The sequence below is a fragment of the Bos mutus genome, chromosome 14 (genome assembly GCF_027580195.1).
Source record: "Bos mutus isolate GX-2022 chromosome 14, NWIPB_WYAK_1.1, whole genome shotgun sequence".
In the NCBI taxonomy this organism is placed as follows: domain Eukaryota; kingdom Metazoa; phylum Chordata; class Mammalia; order Artiodactyla; family Bovidae; genus Bos; species Bos mutus.
The window spans coordinates 69348922-69367067 of record NC_091630.1 but is presented as its reverse complement, the minus strand read 5'-3'; the positions used below and the strand labels follow the sequence as shown (position 1 = coordinate 69367067).

The 18146-nt window shown below is 63.0% G+C and overlaps 2 protein-coding genes across 7 annotated transcripts in view; one reads left to right on the top strand and one right to left on the bottom strand.

The window, feature by feature from the left end:
* Window positions 1–4442, top strand: part of CPSF1 (cleavage and polyadenylation specific factor 1) — a 14437-nt gene extending 9995 nt beyond the window's left edge. Inside the window, 19 exon segments of the mRNA XM_070382592.1 lie at window positions 73–209; window positions 365–539; window positions 615–821; window positions 895–984; window positions 1065–1208; window positions 1295–1391; window positions 1394–1446; window positions 2136–2252; window positions 2379–2469; window positions 2541–2625; window positions 2712–2853; window positions 2926–3078; window positions 3155–3331; window positions 3413–3479; window positions 3550–3597; window positions 3679–3834; window positions 3905–4034; window positions 4115–4253; window positions 4329–4442. Coding sequence (XP_070238693.1) covers window positions 73–209; window positions 365–539; window positions 615–821; window positions 895–984; window positions 1065–1208; window positions 1295–1391; window positions 1394–1446; window positions 2136–2252; window positions 2379–2469; window positions 2541–2625; window positions 2712–2853; window positions 2926–3078; window positions 3155–3331; window positions 3413–3479; window positions 3550–3597; window positions 3679–3834; window positions 3905–4034; window positions 4115–4253; window positions 4329–4376 — 2256 coding nt within the window. The 3' untranslated portion in view covers window positions 4377–4442.
* Window positions 4436–18146, bottom strand: ADCK5 (aarF domain containing kinase 5). 6 transcript variants are annotated; one of them, XM_070382621.1, is made up of 15 exons: window positions 18072–18146; window positions 11397–11500; window positions 10814–10963; window positions 7022–7097; window positions 6713–6913; window positions 6492–6632; window positions 6306–6431; window positions 6103–6234; window positions 5752–5835; window positions 5573–5654; window positions 5414–5492; window positions 5243–5334; window positions 4929–5181; window positions 4743–4859; window positions 4436–4664 (listed from the first exon to the last, which is right to left on the bottom strand). In XM_070382621.1, the coding sequence occupies exons 1-15, from the start codon at window positions 18081–18083 to the stop codon at window positions 4559–4561; spliced, it is 1755 nt and encodes a 584-aa protein (XP_070238722.1). In that variant the 5' UTR covers window positions 18084–18146; the 3' UTR covers window positions 4436–4558. The 6 variants fall into 6 exon arrangements, with proteins under 6 accessions (XP_070238722.1, XP_005897920.1, XP_070238724.1 ...); XM_005897858.2 differs by having other exon boundaries at window positions 6306–6419; XM_070382623.1 differs by lacking the exon at window positions 18072–18146 and adding an exon at window positions 17248–17838.

The following is an 18146-nucleotide window of genomic DNA, read 5'->3' as shown; positions in this document are numbered from 1 at the left end:
TGCTCTGTCCCAGGGCCTGCTGACCCCTGCCCGCGTGCCCCCTCCCCAGCTGAGCACTCTCTCTCCCCGCAGCAGTCCAAGGTGATCACACTGTGTGTATACCGGGACGTCAGCGGCATGTTCACCACCGAGAGCCGCCTGGGAGGAGTCCGCGACGAACTGGGGGGCCGCGGCGGCCCTGAGGCTGAAGGCCAGGGTGCAGAGACCAGGTGTGTGAGGGCAGCAGGGCGGGGTGGGTGCAAAGACCAAATGTGTGAGGGCAGCGGGGTGGGGCGGGTGCAGAGACCAGGTGTGCGAGGGCGGCGGGGCAGGGAGGCTAGGCCGCGCGCCTGTGCCTGTGACCTGTGACACCTGCCCTTCGCAGCCCCACGGTGGACGACGAGGAGGAGATGCTCTACGGGGACTCAGGCTCCCTCTTCAGCCCCAGCAAGGAGGAGGCGCGCAGGAGCAGCCAGCCGCCCGCCGACCGGGACCCAGCGCCCTTCCGGGCCGAGCCCACCCACTGGTGCCTGCTGGTGCGGGAGAACGGAGCCATGGAGGTGGGTGGCACCCTGTGCCCACGCCCCCCAGGCCTGCCCGGCGCCCGCCCCACCGCTGACCGCACCACCCCACAGATCTACCAGCTCCCCGACTGGCGGCTCGTGTTCCTGGTGAAGAACTTCCCTGTGGGCCAGCGCGTCCTGGTGGACAGCTCCTTTGGCCAGCCCACCACCCAGGGCGAGGCCCGGAAGGAGGAGGCCACGCGCCAGGGCGAGCTGCCCCTGGTCAAGGAGGTGCTGCTGGTGGCTTTGGGGAGTCGCCAGCGCAGGCCCTACTTGCTGGTGAGTGCGCCCACCTGCCCGCCCTGACCCGGCCCGCCTGCCGGCCCTGCCCCCTGACGTCCCCCGTCCCCAGGTGCACGTGGACCAGGAGCTCCTCATTTATGAGGCCTTCCCTCACGACTCACAGCTCGGCCAGGGGAACCTCAAAGTTCGCTTCAAGAAGGTGCAGTGACCGGCAGGGCTGGGTGTGGGGGCGGTGAAGCAGGGCTAGGGGTCCCGGCCCTTAACTGCAGCACCCTCCAGGTCCCCCACAACATCAACTTCCGGGAGAAGAAGCCAAAGCCGTCCAAGAAGAAGGCGGAAGGGGGTAGCACGGAGGAGGGGACAGGGCCCCGAGGCCGCGTGGCGCGGTTCCGCTACTTCGAGGACATTTATGGCTACTCCGGGGTAGGCCAGCTGCTCTGCGGAGCAGGGTTGGCGAGCACAGGGCCTCCCCACAGTGTGAGGGGCTTCCTCACACTGTCTGCCCCCAGGTGTTCATCTGCGGTCCCTCGCCCCACTGGCTCCTGGTGACTGGCCGGGGGGCCCTGCGGCTGCACCCCATGGGCATCGACGGCCCCATCGACTCATTTGCCCGTTCCACAACATCAACTGCCCCCGAGGGTTCCTGTACTTCAACAGACAGGTAGGGAGGCCCCACGAGGCCCGGCCAGGCGTGCCAATCCCCTCCGAGGACAACTAGGCAGGACCAGGTGCTGGGGCCCAAGAATGAGGCCCTCAACCCATGGCTGGGAATGGGGGCACCGTGGCGTGGAGAGTCGGGCTGTCCGGTGGGTGGTGGGAGCCAAGGTCAAGGAGGTGATGTGGGGCTGAACGCTGGAGAGGCTTGGAGGACGAGGAGATTGGCAATGGAGGGTGTGGCCCACAAGGGCACCAGCCGGGTTCAGTCGCTGGTCTGCCCACTGGGTGCCCAGCTCTGCTCAAGGCGCCGGGTGACCGGCTGGGATGTTCACGTACCGAGCTTCCTCGTGTCACAGAGATGACAGCAGTAGCCCCATGGGCCGCCGAGGACTCGGCAGCGCCAGTGCACTTAGGCCTGGGCTGGAGGGGAGCCGCTGGGCCCTGTGTGCAGGTGCTGGCGTGGCGTGCGCGTCCCACCCTGTGCCTGCAGCCTCAGGCCACACCCATGCCAGCCCTGGGCAAACCTGGGTGAAGGGACAGGAAGCCCGCAAAGAGCAGGACAGTGGGCCACAGCCTCTGTCGCTGCCCGTTCCAGCGGACCCGAGGGCTGACCTGAGGGAGCCCTCGAGGCCTGGGTTCACCAGCTCGGCCTTCAGTGGGCACCAGGCCTCCCTCACCCCTGTGCCCACCCAGGGCGAGCTGAGGATCAGCGTTCTGCCCGCCTACTTGTCCTACGACGCCCCATGGCCTGTTCGGAAGATCCCGCTGCGCTGCACCGCCCACTACGTGGCTTACCACGTGGAGTCCAAGGTCCGCCCCCACTCGGCCGGTGACCCTTGGGGCTGGACCACGTGGAGTCCAGGGTCCGCCCCCACTCGGCCAGGAACTCTCGGGGCTGGGGTGGGCTCTGGCTCCTGACACCCTGCTCTCCCCAAGGTGTACGCCGTCGCCACTAGCACCAGCACACCTTGCACGCGCGTTCCACGCATGACGGGCGAGGAGAAGGAGTTTGAGACCATCGAGAGAGGTGCGCGGGGGCCCAGGCCGGGCCTGTCCTGGGGGCCGCTCCTCCCTGATGGTCCCCCTCTGTCCTTACAGACGAGCGGTACGTCCACCCTCAGCAGGAGGCCTTCTGCATCCAGCTCATCTCCCCAGTCAGCTGGGAGGCCATCCCCAACGCCAGGTGAGGCTGTGCCTGAGCGGGGCGTGGTGGGGCGGGCCGGGGCTGGCTCTGACCGGGGCTGGCTCTGACCGGGGCTCCACCCGCAGGATCGAGCTGGAGGAGTGGGAGCACGTGACCTGCATGAAGACCGTGTCGCTGCGCAGCGAGGAGACTGTGTCGGGCCTCAAGGGCTACGTGGCTGCTGGGACCTGCCTCATGCAAGGGGAGGAGGTCACATGCCGAGGGCGGGTAAGTGGCCAGCAGGGCTTTCACAGCAGGCAGTGCCCAGCACCCTGACTCAGCCACCCATCTCCTCGGCAGATCCTGATCATGGATGTGATCGAGGTGGTGCCTGAGCCTGGCCAGCCCCTGACCAAGAACAAGTTTAAGGTCCTGTACGAGAAGGAGCAGAAGGGCCCCGTGACCGCCCTGTGCCACTGCAATGGCCACCTGGTGTCGGCCATCGGTCAGAAGGTGTGCACCGCCCCCGCGGCCCCCATCGCCACCCCCCAGGCACCCCCCAGCTACTCACTCCCCCGCCCACCCCCAGATCTTCCTGTGGAGCCTGCGGGCCAGCGAGCTGACGGGCATGGCCTTCATCGACACGCAGCTGTACATCCACCAGATGATCAGCGTCAAGAACTTCATCCTGGCCGCGGATGTCATGAAGAGCATCTCGCTGCTGCGCTACCAGGAGGAGAGCAAGACACTGAGCCTCGTGTCCCGGGTGCGGAGGGGGCTGTGCCGTGCCGTGGGGGCTGGGGCTGGCGGCTGGCCCAGGCCGTCCTGATGGCCCTCCTGTCCTCAGGATGCCAAGCCCCTGGAGGTGTACAGTGTGGACTTCATGGTGGACAATGCGCAGCTGGGCTTCCTGGGTGAGTTTGGGGGCTGGGGTCCCTGAGACCCCTGGGTGTGCACAGGGGCTGACTCGGCTCTGATCCCCAGTGTCGGACCGTGACCGCAACCTCATGGTCTACATGTACCTGCCAGAAGGTGAGTGCTCCCTCCCTCCTCTGCCGGGTGGGGTCAGGCGGGGGCCAGGCAGGCAGTGACCTGAGGTCCCCTGTGGCCCAGCCAAGGAGAGCTTTGGGGGTATGAGGCTGCTGCGCCGGGCGGACTTCCACGTGGGTGCCCATGTGAACACGTTCTGGAGGACCCCATGCCGGGGGGCCGCTGAGGGGCCCAGCAAGAAGTCTGTCGTGTGGGAGAACAAGCACATCACGTGGTTCGGTGAGCATGGGGCCGGGGTGGGGGCAGCGGGCCGTGGCGGGTGCACTGGGTTCATTCCCTGTCCCCTCAGCCACGCTGGACGGTGGCATCGGGCTGCTGCTGCCCATGCAAGAGAAGACCTACCGGCGGCTACTGATGCTGCAGAACGCCCTGACCACCATGCTGCCCCACCACGCTGGCCTCAACCCCCGCGCCTTCCGGTGAGCCCACCCCCGAGCCCGACCAGACCCCCTGGGTCAGCCCAGACCCCCTCATGGCCTGTGCCCTCCGCACCCCCCAGGATGCTGCATGTGGACAGGCGTGTCCTACAGAACGCTGTGCGCAACGTGCTGGACGGGGAGCTGCTCAACCGCTACCTGTACCTGAGCACCATGGAGCGCGGGGAGCTGGCCAAGAAGATCGGCACCACACCCGACATCGTGAGCCGCCCCCACCGGCCTCTGCCCGCCCACCCCCCGCAGGCCCCCCGGCCTCACCCAGCCCTCTCTCTGCAGATCCTAGATGACCTGTTGGAGACGGACCGAGTCACCGCCCACTTCTAGACCCCTGGATACTGCCACTCACCCCACCCCTTTTTTGTACAAAATAAAAAACACTTGTTTTCAGAAGAGCATTGTGATTATTTCGGGGCCCCAGGGCATCCCCTACTCCAACAAATCACAGTCACTTGGCCCTGGCTGGGTGCGCTGTGGGACGAGCTCTATGGTCCTCCTGTCCAGGATGCCTAGGTCTCCAGGTACTTGGACAGCCCCTTGGTGTCAGGCATGATGCCCAGGTAGACCAGAACTCGAACCAGGAGGGCAGTGAGCCGCATCGACAGGGTCTCCAGCCTGTGGGGGGGTCGGGGGGCAGGTAGGTGGGGAGTGGGCCTTGGCTTCCCATCCTCCGACCCCCACACGCCAGCTCACCTCAGGGCCACTTCAAACTTGAACGTCTCCCAGATGACCCTGATGTGGCGCAGGATGCTGGCACCATAGATGCTCTGGTACATGGCACCTGCCAGGCGGCTCCAGCCCCGGACTGCACTGCACAGACACCGCGCGTGAGGTCAGCGCGGCCTCCCGCCCCCACCGCCCCAGGCTGCGCGGCCCTACCTCTTGGCCATGAGGAAGTAGCGGTCCACCGGGGCGCCCAGGGCGTTGTTGATGGAGCGCACCGTGTTGACGTTGCGCAGCACGAGCAGCATGGAGCGCGGCAGGGCCTTGAGCACGGCCATGACCTCCTCGAAGTGCTCGCGGGCCATGTCCTGCATGTAGGCCGCCTCCTCACGGCTCAGCAGGCGCGAGCGCCACAGCTGCCCCAGGCGCACGGGCCGCTGCATGAGCACCTCGGAGAACAGGAGGTAGTCTGGGGGGGCCTGAGCCAGGCTGTGCCCCCTCCGGGCTGCACACCCACCCCCCGGCCTCACCTTGCACTCCCAGCTCAGCTGCGTGCGCCTTCATGGCCGCCTCGTCCCTCAGGATGATGGCCCGCCACAACTGGCACAGGGCGAGCCTGTCCCTGCAGGCCCAGCAATGAGCAGGGGAGTGGGTGGTGGCCAGTCGGGGGGCGTGCCCACCCAGCCCACAGACCCGCTTACTTCTCGTCCAGGAACTGGTAGAGCCCATGGTCCAGCAGCACCAGCTGAGCCTTCCCGTCCGGGCCTTTCCGCACCAGAACTGGGGAGGGGCGGGCTCTAGTTCCCTGGTTCTGGGGTGCACCCCCAGCACCCCGCCCCCAGCCGTGGGGCTCTCCTTACCATTGCCGGGGTGGGGGTCAGAGTGGATGAAACCCGTGTAAAAGATCTGTTCGGCAAAAGCCTTGATCAGCTTCTCTGCAATCTGGGCCGAGGACAGGCAGGAGTGGGGATGGGGTCAGACCACACGCCATCACGCCAGACGCGGGTCACACCCTCCAGTCCAGCCCCACAGCACTCACATCCTGCACCGCCAGCCCCATGCTCTGGATGGCCTCCACGTCATTGACCTTGCAGCCCTCATAGAACTCCGCCGTCAGCACACGCTGGGAGAGAGCAGGCGTCAGAGGTCCCCTACCCAGCGGGGCCCAGCCCACCTTACTGGACGTGCCCCAGTGCACGTGGGCACCACCCGGGGGGGCCCAGCCCACCTTACTGGACGTGCCCCAGTGCACGTGGGCACCATCCGGGGGGGCCCAGCCCACCTTACTGGACGTGCCCCAGTGCACGCGGGCACCACCCGGGGGGGCCCAGCCCACCTTACTGGACGTGCCCCAGTGCACGTGGGCACCACCCGGGGGGGCCCAGCCCACCTTACTGGACGTGCCCCAGTGCACGCGGGGCACCACAACGTGGCGGAAGTGTTGCAGCTCCCGTGCACAGCGCTCAGCGTTGCGGCCCTCGTTCTCAAAGTCCAGCTCCTGGGCCAGGGTCCCCTTGAGGTCCTGGGAACCATACGGGCAGTTGGGGGTCCAGCCTGGGAGCCGGCCCACCCCAGCCCCCTGCCCCGCGGTACCTGGAGGACCCAGCTGAAGCCGAAGCTGGGGTGCATGAGCTCCACAAGGTGCAGCAGGAGCTCCAGGGTGTGGATGTCGCCGTCAAAGCGGTCCCGCAGATCGATGTACTGCACCTGCACAGGAGGCTTCAGGGAGGGCCGGCTGCCGGCACCGCGCCCCCCACATGCCCTGGGGACCCCTCGTACCTTCACGGCCACCACGGTGCCATCGTGCAGCCTGGCACGGTGCACCTGGGCCAGGCTCGCTGCAGCAATGGGCTGGTAGTCAAACTCCTGGAAGAGCTCGTGGGGCGGGGCCTGGAAGTCTTCGAGGAACAGCTCATCCACCTGGAGGAACACGCCTTGAGCAGCGTGGGGGACACCATGGGGCCACACTCCCCGCCTCACGCCTCGGGGGGTGGGCTCACCTCCCGGAAGCCCCGCGTGAGGGCCCTGTCCTCCAGCACCCGCAATGTCCTGATGTACTCGGGGGGCAGCAGGTGGTTGAAGGAGCAGAGCCCCTGGCCCAGCTTCACGTACAGACCCCCGTTGCTGATGGCCCCCGCCACCAGGGCGTCAGCCGCCCGCTGATGACACGCAGACATCACCTCCAAGTACCTCGGGCTGTTCTGACCACAGGCAGAGAGGACAGGGATGGGGGCAGGCAGGATCCTGGGCCCCCCAGGCATGCCCACCCCACAGGCACAGGACGGGCCAGCCAGGACGCAGGTACAAACCTCCTCCACCCCATGCAGGATGACGTTCGTGCACCACCAGTAGTCCAGTGAGATCTGCAGGCCGACCCGCAGAGACCTGCGGGCAGAGGACGCCCTCAGCCCCAGCTGGCCCGTGCAGCAGGCACCCCACCAGCACCTCGGACAGTTGTGAGCACCTAGGGGATGCCGCGGGGCTCTCGGGACTGCACGGCCAGCAGGTCCATCTCAGCTCCTGGGCTGGGCATTGGGCAGCCTGCACGCATGCCACCCCCCGGTCCCTGTATGCAGATGAGGGGTGCCCAGGACAGCAGGGGGCGCAGTCCCTAACAAGCAGACATGTTCCTTCATTCTTTGATAGCACTTGTTAATAGGAAAGCCCACCCTCGAGTAAAGCCGCTCCGTCTGTGGACACACTCGTGTCCGTGCACAGCGGACCCTGCACAGCGGCCCAGCCTCCTCTGCACTCGGCTGCGCCCTGTGGACTGGAGCCCTGGGTCGAACCCCGGAGCTGCGGGTGCACCCCGAGCAGTCCCACGGGCCCTGGCCTTCTGGTGCAGGCTGAGGTCATCACTCCCTTCTGCACCCCAGGCTGTGGACATGGAAGCCCCGGATCTGGAGAGGGGAGGATCCAAAACCAGGTTCCAGACCCTCACTGAGCACCACAAACCAGGTCCACCCAGCCACTCCAGCAAGAAGGGCTGTCTGAGCACGGCAGGGTGAGCAAGGACACACGTTTCTCTGAGCTCCCGGGACCCGAGGGAGCTGCACTCCTTCCTGAGTACTCTGTCCAAAAGCCAACGCAAGGTCTGCACAGGGGCTGATGGTGAGGTGCAGCTGGTGGGGTGAGGTCTACACTCATGGGGGTGACCTAATAAGTCACTAATTTAGGGACAAGGGCAGCCGGGTGTCTCCCAGGTAGAGAAAAGGTTACAGACACAGAAAGAGCGGAAATCTGGAGGACTCACGTTGAAAATGGAACGGCACGTTTACCTCTGACAACGGCAAACAGCTGACTGTACATGCAGCCCGGAGCGGCAAACACACTGGCGCCGCGCCAGGGTCCCTGCCCATCCTGAGGGTGGATGGTCACAAGGCTGAGCCTGGAGTGACTGTGGTGCCAGCGGGAGTAAAATGCTTGAAGGATGGATCACGTCAGAAGGATTCAGAAATGTCAGAAATAAAATGTTGTACGTTTGAAATGATTTACAATAAAATTGTAGAGATTAAAAGAGAGGGTCACAAGTCAGGTGCAGGAGCTCCTACAAAACAACCCTCAAGAGTTGCAGCAACAAGCCGGCAGTGACGCCATGTGTCCGGTAGAGGCTGATGCGAGCAGGGCTGGGGGAGACACACAGGAGGACAGGGTTCCCTGACGGCAGAACAGCCCTTGGGGGTGGATAGGACGGCTGAGCCAGGAGGACGAGCTCACCGGACAAGCACCGGAAGGGAAGGCGCTAAACCAGCAGCAACAGGAGAGGGCAGGGCACCGGCGTCAAAGTATGAGGGAAGCCGAAGGCCAAACGTGGGACAAACCACGAGCACACATCAGAAGTACACACGTCGGGGCTCGGCAAAGCTTTTCTTGGAAAGGTTAGACAGTGAACACTGGGCCTCAGGGGCAGCCTCAGAAGGGGCAGGGATGTCCTTCACGGAGCTCGCTCTACAGAGCAGGCAGCACCTCGGACCTTGTATATGGCACAGGGCCAGGGTGCTGACCTGATGGTGTCATAAGGCCTATCGGCCCGCAGACATGTCAAAGTCATCATACGATGCAGAATTAATGTAAGCCTGCTCCTGTAAACCTAGAGGTTTCCCGAGCAAGGCAGCTGATGGCGGCCAGAAAGGACAACCACGGCATTAGAGTTGGGGGTCTTCGCTCAGTCAGGCCTACGGAGTGCAGCCCCAGCAGAGATTCTGGACACCACAGTCAGAGGCCAGGGGTGTGGGAGCTCTGAGGCGGGGCCGCCCAGACCCCTCCTGGGCACCCCGTTCTCGTGCTGAGTCTAACTTCACCTTCTTGTAGTAAAAACACCAAAACCAACATGGTGTTTTCTGAGCCATCCTAGGAAACTATCAAAACTGAGGGAGGGTGGGGACCGCCCCGTGTGTAGCCCGTGGTCTGAGGGGAGGGAACCTTGGGGACGCTGGGACTCACAGCTGCTGTCAGACGCCCTGGGCAAGGGGGGTCTGGGGACCGTGTCCTGAGCCTGAGTTTAGCCACGAGAGCCGAGGAGACTCTGAGAGCTGTTCCAGGCTGAAGGAGGCTAGACACGGGCCCAGACCTCATGTGGAAATGGCTGTTACTGGAGGGCCTGGTGACACAGGACGGGGTCTGAGGGTTAGAGGGTCACAATGTGTCTGTCAGCTCCCTGATTGTGGCTGTGGAGGAGAACATCCTTGTTTAGGAAATTCTCAAGGTTTCAGGAATAATGGAGCATGTTGACAACATACTTGTCAATGTTTCAAAAAGAAAAAAGTTGTATTACTAGTCCAACTTCTTTGGACATTTAAAATTGTGTCCAAAAAAAAACAAAAACAAAACCCCACAGGGTTTGTAAAGTTAAAATTAAGTAAGAGGTGGGATCAGAAACCACCCTTAAGCACCCCGGCCCCGTGAGCAGGCCTGGCGCGTGAGCTGCGTCCCAGCCCCCCCGCCACAGCAGGACCAGCCGCCACCCTTGGGCGAGCCAGGCCCGACTTCCTGGGCTCCTGCCAGCACACTGCAGGCTCCCGGGTCTCCAGGGGCCCCGTGGCTGCCCTGCACCCACCAGGGCTCGGCCAGGCCCACCCGTTCTGGCAACTGTCAGGGCTGAGAGCTGAGGAGGCCACGCAGCTGGTGGGGAAGGTAACCTCTCTAGCGCTCCTTCACTCGGTCCCAGCTTGGCTTCTGAAAACTGGCTGTGAAAGCCCCCTGAAGGAAGAGGAGCGGGTGGGCGCGCCGAGCCTGCAGCTAACACGGGGACAGCAGCACATGCGAGCTGGAAGGGGAAACGGCCCGGACCCGCTGAGGCCGCGGGCTGTGGAGCCTGGGAAACCCTGTAGGACACAGAGTCCGTTGCCTGGAACCTGCCCAGGAGGGCAGCCAGGAGTTCAGGCAGACCCTCAGGAGGGTGGAGGTGAGGTGCTTGTCTGTCTGCCCACCCGCAGCTGCCGCTGGGGTAAATCTCAACAAAGAGGCAGCCAAACGGCCCTGTCCTAGGCATCCTGATCCTCCACCAGGCCTGGACCCGGGCTGCCCAAGGGCTGGGGGCTCAGAGCTGGCACAGCAGGACAGCCACTGTGGCCTCCACACGCAAGGCCGCGCAGGAGCCGCCTCGGGCCATCGCCTCCCGGCCCCTCGGTAGGGTGGGGTGGGCTGAGGTCTCCCACTACGGAAGCTGGCTCTCAGGCCTCTGTGGGCAGCAGGCTCAGACCTGGCTGGAGCAGGATGCCTGCCCAGGCTTCTCAGAAGGAAGACTGCCCACACTACCCCCAGAATCCTGCCTAGGAGATGCAGGAGCGTGAGGCAGCCTTCAGCTTAAGGAGCCCCAGGCTCCAGTGACCAGCAGGGCGTGGTGCTGGTCCAGGCACCTGCTAGTGGAGGCAAGGAGGAAGCCCCCGCGACCCCGAGCTATCCCTGGGAAAGCAGGGGTGGCCAGAAGGGAGACAAGGCAGCGGCCAGAGATGGGTCTGTGGGGGCCACACCCTGTGCAGACAGCTCGGTCCTGCGGTGCTCAGTCGCCCCGGGGCAGAACAGCGCCCCAGGGAGGCAGCATCAGAGCGCCCAGCAGAAACCTGCAGCCCCAGCCCCCGACGTGGCCGCGCCTGCCCTACCTGCTGAAGCGCCCAATGCCGTCCACCACCAGCCGCATCCGCCTCCTCTCCTGGGCTCCCGCCGTCAGGTATCGCACCCCGAGCAGCAGGGGCGCCCCCAGGGCCGCGGCCGACAGCGCCTTCCTCCACAGGGGCTGGGGCCTCAGGGGCCTGCACAGACACGGGCGCACGGCCCAGTCACCCGGGCGGCTCCGCCCTGGCTAAGGCCACAGGCGCTGCAGCGGCACTAGGACCTCGGCAGGCGGCACTGACTTCGGGCGCTTGACCTGCGGGTCCAGGTCACCCCACTGAGCCCCCCAGACACCCGGACCCCACATGGGCTCCATCCTGCCCACTGTCCACCAGGCCTTGGATCCTCCCACCCCCACCCTCGCTGCCCCCTGGTCTCCAACAGGCGTGCCCCCCCACCACTCTCAGCCCACAGCCCCCACCAGGTCCCAGACCAGGGCCCTGGCGGTGGGGGGCCGGCACAGCCCGTCGTGGGAAGGGTGCGCAGAGAAGGTCCAGCCTTACGCCCCCCAATGGAGGGCACCCTGTATGATGAGGGGCATGTGCCAGAGGGTGCCTGTGGCGAGCTCCCCACCTTGCTGGCGGGGCTGCGAGGTTCCTCCTGAAGAAGGTGGCAGGGGACGGCCAGGGCTTGGGCCTGCCCTGCAGCAGGGCCGAGTGGAAGTGGCAGAGCTGTGCCTGCAAAGAGCAGAGGGCACAGGGCTGGCGGCAGGAATCCCCCTTGCCCCGCACGACCCATCACTGCGGAGCGTCAGTGCTTCCTGGGCCCGCGTCTGACTCGGGAGCAGCAACAGCTCCAGGTTCAGAGCGCGGGCAAGGGCAGTGTCACACGAGGGAAGCAAGGCCGCGTCTGCACCAGGAGGCCGCCCCCCACTGGCCCTGCCCCCAGCTCCCGGCAGAGTCCTGGCGCCCTCACCGCCTGTTTCCCCTCTGAGACCAGCAGCTTCCCAGGGAAGGGTCAGGATCAGAAAGGAGGCAGGGCCTCGGGGACTGGCACTGGGCAAGTAAACAGACACAAGAACTTGTGTCTCTGAGCCCCATGGTGAGACCTGGGGTGGGAGGCAGGGGGGCACAGCCAGGGGCAGGCAGAGAAGCAAGGCCCCACGAGCTGCCCTGGCTGAGGGGCACGGAAGAAACCACGGCACGCCACGGTCAGCCTTAGTCTCCCGATCTTACTGGAGTAAGACCTGAAGGGCTCTCAGCCTCAGGTTCCCCAACTGTAAACAGTCTCAGTTTTGGGGACAAAAAAAGATTTCGCAAACTAAATCATAGCCCACAGCACAGATGTTAACGTTATTATTATGAAATCTGAGCCAAACAAGGAACTGACTTTCCAATCACTTTCTGGCCAAAGCACACAGCCCTGGAGACGATTTCAAGGATACAAAACAACACAGAAGTCAAAGGAAAAGGCAATGACCCACTGTCCTCAGAGGAGACCAGGGCTGACAGAGAGCGCTGCTCCCCAAGGCCCCCGCAGTGAGTGCAGATCCTCGAGGAAAACCCCGCAGGGGCCACAGAGGCAGCCTCGGGCAGACGGGCAGCAAGGGCCAGCCGCCACAGACGGTGCCCACCCTTTCCTATCCCCCACCCCCAGCCCGCTGACAACACGAGCCCGTCTCCTCCCCAGCAGAGCCCTCTGCGCGTGTCCGGTGGAGACACGCTGGCCGCAGGCCCCCTCAAGCCCTCTCACCACCATCGTCCTGCAGCAGGAGGTGCATGCCCCCGTGTGCTGCGCTGGCCCAGCCGCAAGGCCTGGTCCTGGAACACTGGAGCCTCAGCCAGGTGGGGTGTCCCAAGGGACCCCAGGGGATTCATGCAGGGAGGCCGTAGGAGCAGGCAGGGCCAGATGCCCAGCAAGACCGGCTGCAGCCCGAGGCAGAGCTGGGCCTCTGGGGCGATCAGGGAGACGGCATGAGGAGCCAGCACGAGGGCCGAGGCCGGTGCCTGAGTCGAGAGGCTGCCATTCCCCTCATACCAGCCACCTGCGCCTCCCGCCAGGGAGCAGTCTGATGCGGCTCGGTCTTCTCAGAGAGACCACAAACCCACGGAAAAAGAAATGACGGCAGCCAGCAGCCCTGGGGCTTCTGGTTCATTATCTGTGACCCAGAGGATTCTTGAGCATGGGGTACTCTTTACACAGCAGTCTGGCCTCTCCGAAACCTGTTCAGATCCACGCGTTGACAACTACTGGTACCTGGTACAAGCACTTATCAATTCTCTCTCCTTGTTGTACATGTTGCCTAGTTTTCATTAGAATTTTAAAAAAGAGTCACAAGAAAAATCCTGGGAGGACTTGCACCAAATGCAAAGCATGAATCCTAACTGAATCTCTGAAAGAAAACACCTATGAAACACTTGTGGGACCACAGTCAGCAGAGAGCCACAGTCAGGATTTTGAGGTGAGATGGTTCTGATGGTCACATCAGAGGATACCCTCCTCCTTTAGGGGTGCACAATGAAGTGTCGAGATTATGCGTCAAGAAGTCTGTGTCTTACTTTCAAAATACGTATGGTTTCAAACGGACACAATCAGCTGGAGCCAGATGCTAACACTGGGTAGACCTAGGTGGAAGCACCTGGGTAAGTAACTCTCGGGGACCCTACACTTGACCGTTTTCGCAGTCACAGGGGTAGCGCGTCTGCCGCACTCTCCGGGAGGCGGTGGGTCCAGGCACACCTGGCACTGCCCGGAGACGCTGAGCGGTCACGACCTGGGGCGGAGGCACTCCCGGCATTGAGGGGACCGCTCACCACCAGCCACTGGCTGGGCTCCCCAGAGCCTCAGGCTGAGCCGAGGCCGCGGCTCAGGGCGGACCCTGGGGCCACACAGCTGGGGCTGGAATCTGGGCTGAAGCACTTGCCAGCCATGCCATTTAGGTAAGTTCCTTCCTCTGTGCCTCAGTTTCCCTGTCTGCGGGGTGGGGACCACTGCACTGCTGCAGTGCGGGTGAGTGAACTGACATCTGGAAAGCCCTTGGGCAGTGCCCAGTGTGGGGGCAGGTGAAGCACCGCCAAGGCCAGCCTGTGGTCAAGGAGAGGGCAGGCCCTTCCAGGTGCTCCTCGCTGCAAGAAACTGCCCGCTGGTCCCCAATGCTCCCTTGGGCACCCTCCTCCCAGCGACCCTGCCCTCCCAGCTCCGCAGGCCACCCCACCTAACACAAACAAGCACTTATTTGCTGGGTTGAACTAAGCTGAGAAAACAGACTACAGATCTTCTTTGATTTACGATGGGGTTAGGGTTAAACCCATTGTAAGTTGAGAAATGTCAAAAGTCGAAAATGCATTTAATACACTGAACCTACCAAAGTTTAGCCTGGTCTTCCTGAAACCTGCTCAGAACACTCACAAGTGGGCAAAACCATCTAGCACAAAGCCTGTTTCACACTGAAGCGGGGACCAGTTCTGTAACTGACTGCACACCGCGCCGACGGTGAATACAGGACGCGGTCAGGGCACCCGAGTGTGCCCTGGAGATTGCAGGCTGACGGGGAGCTGCTGCGGCCGCTGCCCAACATCAAAGAGAGCATCCGCTTCCCGCCACTGGTCCAGAAAAGGGCCAAACTCAAAGCTGGAAGTACTTTCTACTGACTGTGCATCACTTCCGCACCATCATGAGTCAGGGATCAACAGGTAGAAAGTGTGGAGCAGATTACACACGCTGATAAAGAAATCCTCAGCTCTGGAGCGGATGGGCCGCTGCCAAGTCCCGGTGGGGACGCACACAAGACAGCGAAGGAAAACAGCCAAAGCTGACAGGTAACGATTACCCTGAGATGTTCCCATTCAGAGGCAAGGAAAGGACAGATCCACAAGTTATTCTAGCCAGAATGCCAACGACCTGCAGATCCAAGGCTGCCGGCGCCAAGGCTGAGGTGAGGCCTGAAGGGGCTGCCACACCAAAGGGCAGGCACAGCAGCTCCAAGACCACGGCTGAGCCCAGGGCCACATCTCCTCCGCCAGGGACCCCGCACACGTGCTCCGGGTGTGTTTCAGGGGCAGCAGGAGACTGCGAGCGAGGACGGTGCCCTGAGAGGGCACTGCCATCAAGGCCTCCACCTGGGCAAGGCCCAGAGTCCATCAGGGAGATGCGGCGGGGCACATGGCGAGGACACTGCCAGAGGAGAAGCAGGCGCAGCCCCAGTCGGTGCTCCTCCAGGGGAACGGCGCCCCGGGCCGACAGGGGCTGCAGAGCGGGGCAGAGTGCCCGCGGGCCAAGCCCTGCACTGCGCCGCAGGCCTGCCCAGCCGCCTCACTGACCGCACTCTGTGCCTGCGGGGCGGCTCCCTGCTGTGCCCTGCCAAGCTAGAAAGGTGGAAGATGGCAGAAATAAAGCGCCTTGCTCAGGGCCTGGCACCTAACAGGTGCTCAATAAAATGCACGCATTTCTGAGGCGGGGCTTATTTCCTCACGAGGCCCACAGCACAGCAGAGAAGCCAGAGGCTGGGAAATCGAACCACTTCCCCAGCCCATACCCTTCCCATCCCCAAACCAGCCACCAGGCGGAGCACACTGTCCCTGGAGTCATTAGTAGGAGAGTCCAGTGAGAAAAAGGCAAATCACCTAACAAGTAAGTTTACGTATCACGTTCTTACTAAACACAGTTCTTTTCACAGAAGGCCAAACCTGAATCACTGACTCTAAAGCTCAGGGCCCTGGCTGCTCCCACAGCCTCCTGACCACTGTCCACCACCGGCTGGGGCTCTGGAAGGGAAGCTGAAGACCAGCGTCCACAGCCTCCGGACACCTGGCCAATGCCAAGGGGGCACGGCCAGAAAAGTAATGGCCCCTGACCACAGCCCCCAGAGCAGCTTTCTGTCGTTTTCTGAGGAATCAGCACCACAGCAGGCGCTCTGGCCACACTGCCTCATTCCCAGCCCTGACCCCTCACTCAATCGCCCAAGACGAACATCCCTCTGGCAGACCCTGCACAGCCACGAGGAGCCTGGCCCAGGCCTGCTCTCCAGGCCGCTGTTGTGCCTGAAGCCCGCCCCCATTCACCAGGGCTCTTTGTTCCCCCACCCCACTCCACTGTCCTTATCACAGGAGCACAGGTTAGCCTGCAGACTTTCTCCCCACCAGGCTGGGCAGGGCCATCTCTTTCTTAATCATCTCAAAGGTACAGCAGAAATTCTTTATCATAAACACTTGCTGACCTTAGATAAATGCAGAACCCCACATGGCCCAGGCCATGTGCTGAGCAACAGGTGGAAGGCCGCAGTCAGGAGAGAGACAGCAGCAGCTCCCCGGGAGAATGAGGCCTCTGCTGACGACACCAGAGCCCTCACGGGGCCCTGCTGGCTCATGCCAGCTGGATGCCGGGGACTCCCCAAATATCCCCACCACCCAGGAGACACCCGAGGGTCACAGAGCTATAAATGCGGCAGAGCCAGCAGCCAGAACTCCCAGGAGCCAGTCCAGGGCAATATCCACGCATCACATGTAACCCGCACCACACCCAGAGCGGCAGCAAACAGGTACAGAGAGGGCGCCTCCTCAGCAGCATGAACACACACGCAGCCTTCCTGGGGCGGTCCTCTCACTCCCGAAGCCTCCCGCTTTGGGACAAGATGAGAGGGCCCTTTTCTCAGCCCAGGTGCACCATGCTCATCCGGAACTCAGCTAACAATCTATCCAGCAGTGTCACTCAGACAGACACTACAGAGCTCACAAACTCTGTGTGCACATCAACACCGAGCCACGAGCACCTGCACTCATGCTTTAGGTACAGCTGAGCTGTTGGATTTCCTAACACCCTGTAGATTAGACACAGCAGATTTGAAAAGTCACTGCAGATAAGCCGGACCCCAGGAGAAAGAAGCATGTGCTGAATCTCACGAGACCTGAAACTACAAAGAGGTGACAAGAATCTGGGCACTGTAAGGGCAGGTCAACAGCCCTGCGCACACAGCAGGAGAGTAAGCAAGCTCTGAGCCCGAACTGCTCCTAAGGTCAGGAAGAGAGGCTGGGTGTCTGGGCCCGGGAAAGGGAGTGGAGATGACCTTGAACACCGTGTCCTTTGCTTTTCTCGGGTCTCTGACCCTCTCAGCACCAGTCAGGACTCAGAAGCCTACTGGGCCCTGCTCTATTTACTGCTCATGAGCATCTCCTGCTCAAGGGCCAAAGCCCGCCTGCCCACTCCCGAGGGCTGCCTAGAGGACGGAGTGATCTGAAGGAGTGAAGCAGCTTTATAAACTAGAAAAGACCAACTCACTGTCTCTGCCTGACTCTCAGACTAACGCTGCTTCATCATCTCACCCACAAAACACCCCTGTGTAATGGAGATGCTCTACAAGCCACAGACGCCAATGGACATTCATTTGTATTGACACCTAAGCCCACAAGGCTAGGCTTATTAGAAAACTATGAGGTCTACAGAAAATTCCATGTTGAAAATGGTGATGAGCCCCACTCAGTCTCCTCACCTCTAAACCAAGGGGCTAGGTTTTCGGAGAGGGAGTGGCTTAGACCTGGGTCAACGACTATGACACCCTGCTTGAAAGGTGCCAATTCAAACGGCAGAGATGCAATAAAACGGGAGGTCCCACGGGGCGCAGACTGGAAAGGCAGGTGCCATGTTCGGGACCAAAAGAAGCTGAGTTAGGCGGGCAGCCCAGGGCCAGGCAGAAACCTAGGAAGGCCTGAGAGGAGGGGTGACCCCGAGACACAGCCAGGCCGCAGCAGCTGTCAGCCCACCTGCCGCCCCCGCAAGTCCTGTCTCCCCAGAGGCGGGGGGCAGCAGTCAGCCCGGGATGACCCGGGCTGGGCTGGTGACAAGGAGAAAAGGGTGTCCAAGGGATCAGGTGAAGAAAGGGCGGGCGGGGTCCGCTCTGCGATTCGTTCGGGCAGAGCCTGCAGCGGCGAGGGGTCTGAGGCAGACACGGGGCAGGCGGAGGCGCCAGGCGCCAGGCAGCCGCCTCGGGAAAGGGCGTCTCCCTGGGGAGGAACGTCCGTAAGGGACGAGGGTCGTCCCTCGCGGGGAAGGAGGCTTTGGAGAGTCGCCTCTGAGACAAGACTCCCGCACCAAGAAGCAGCCTCGGAAAAGCGGAGCTGCGGCGTGCGGCAGGGAAGGCCCGATGTCTCCCTCACAGGGCCTGGGGGCTGAAGCGGGGACCCGAGGACAGGCTGCCTGACGGCTGTGACGGGCTCCAGCCAGCCGGGAGGATCCCTGGGGGGCGAGTCTTGGGCCCTGCGGGTCCCGGCTGGGCGACCCGGGCCGCGGCAGGGGCGCGAGCGCTCGGGGTCTCACAGGTCTCCACATTTTCGGTCCGTCGCTCAGCTCCCGCTCGCCACACGCCGCACACCCTCCGCCGGCCCAGCAGGC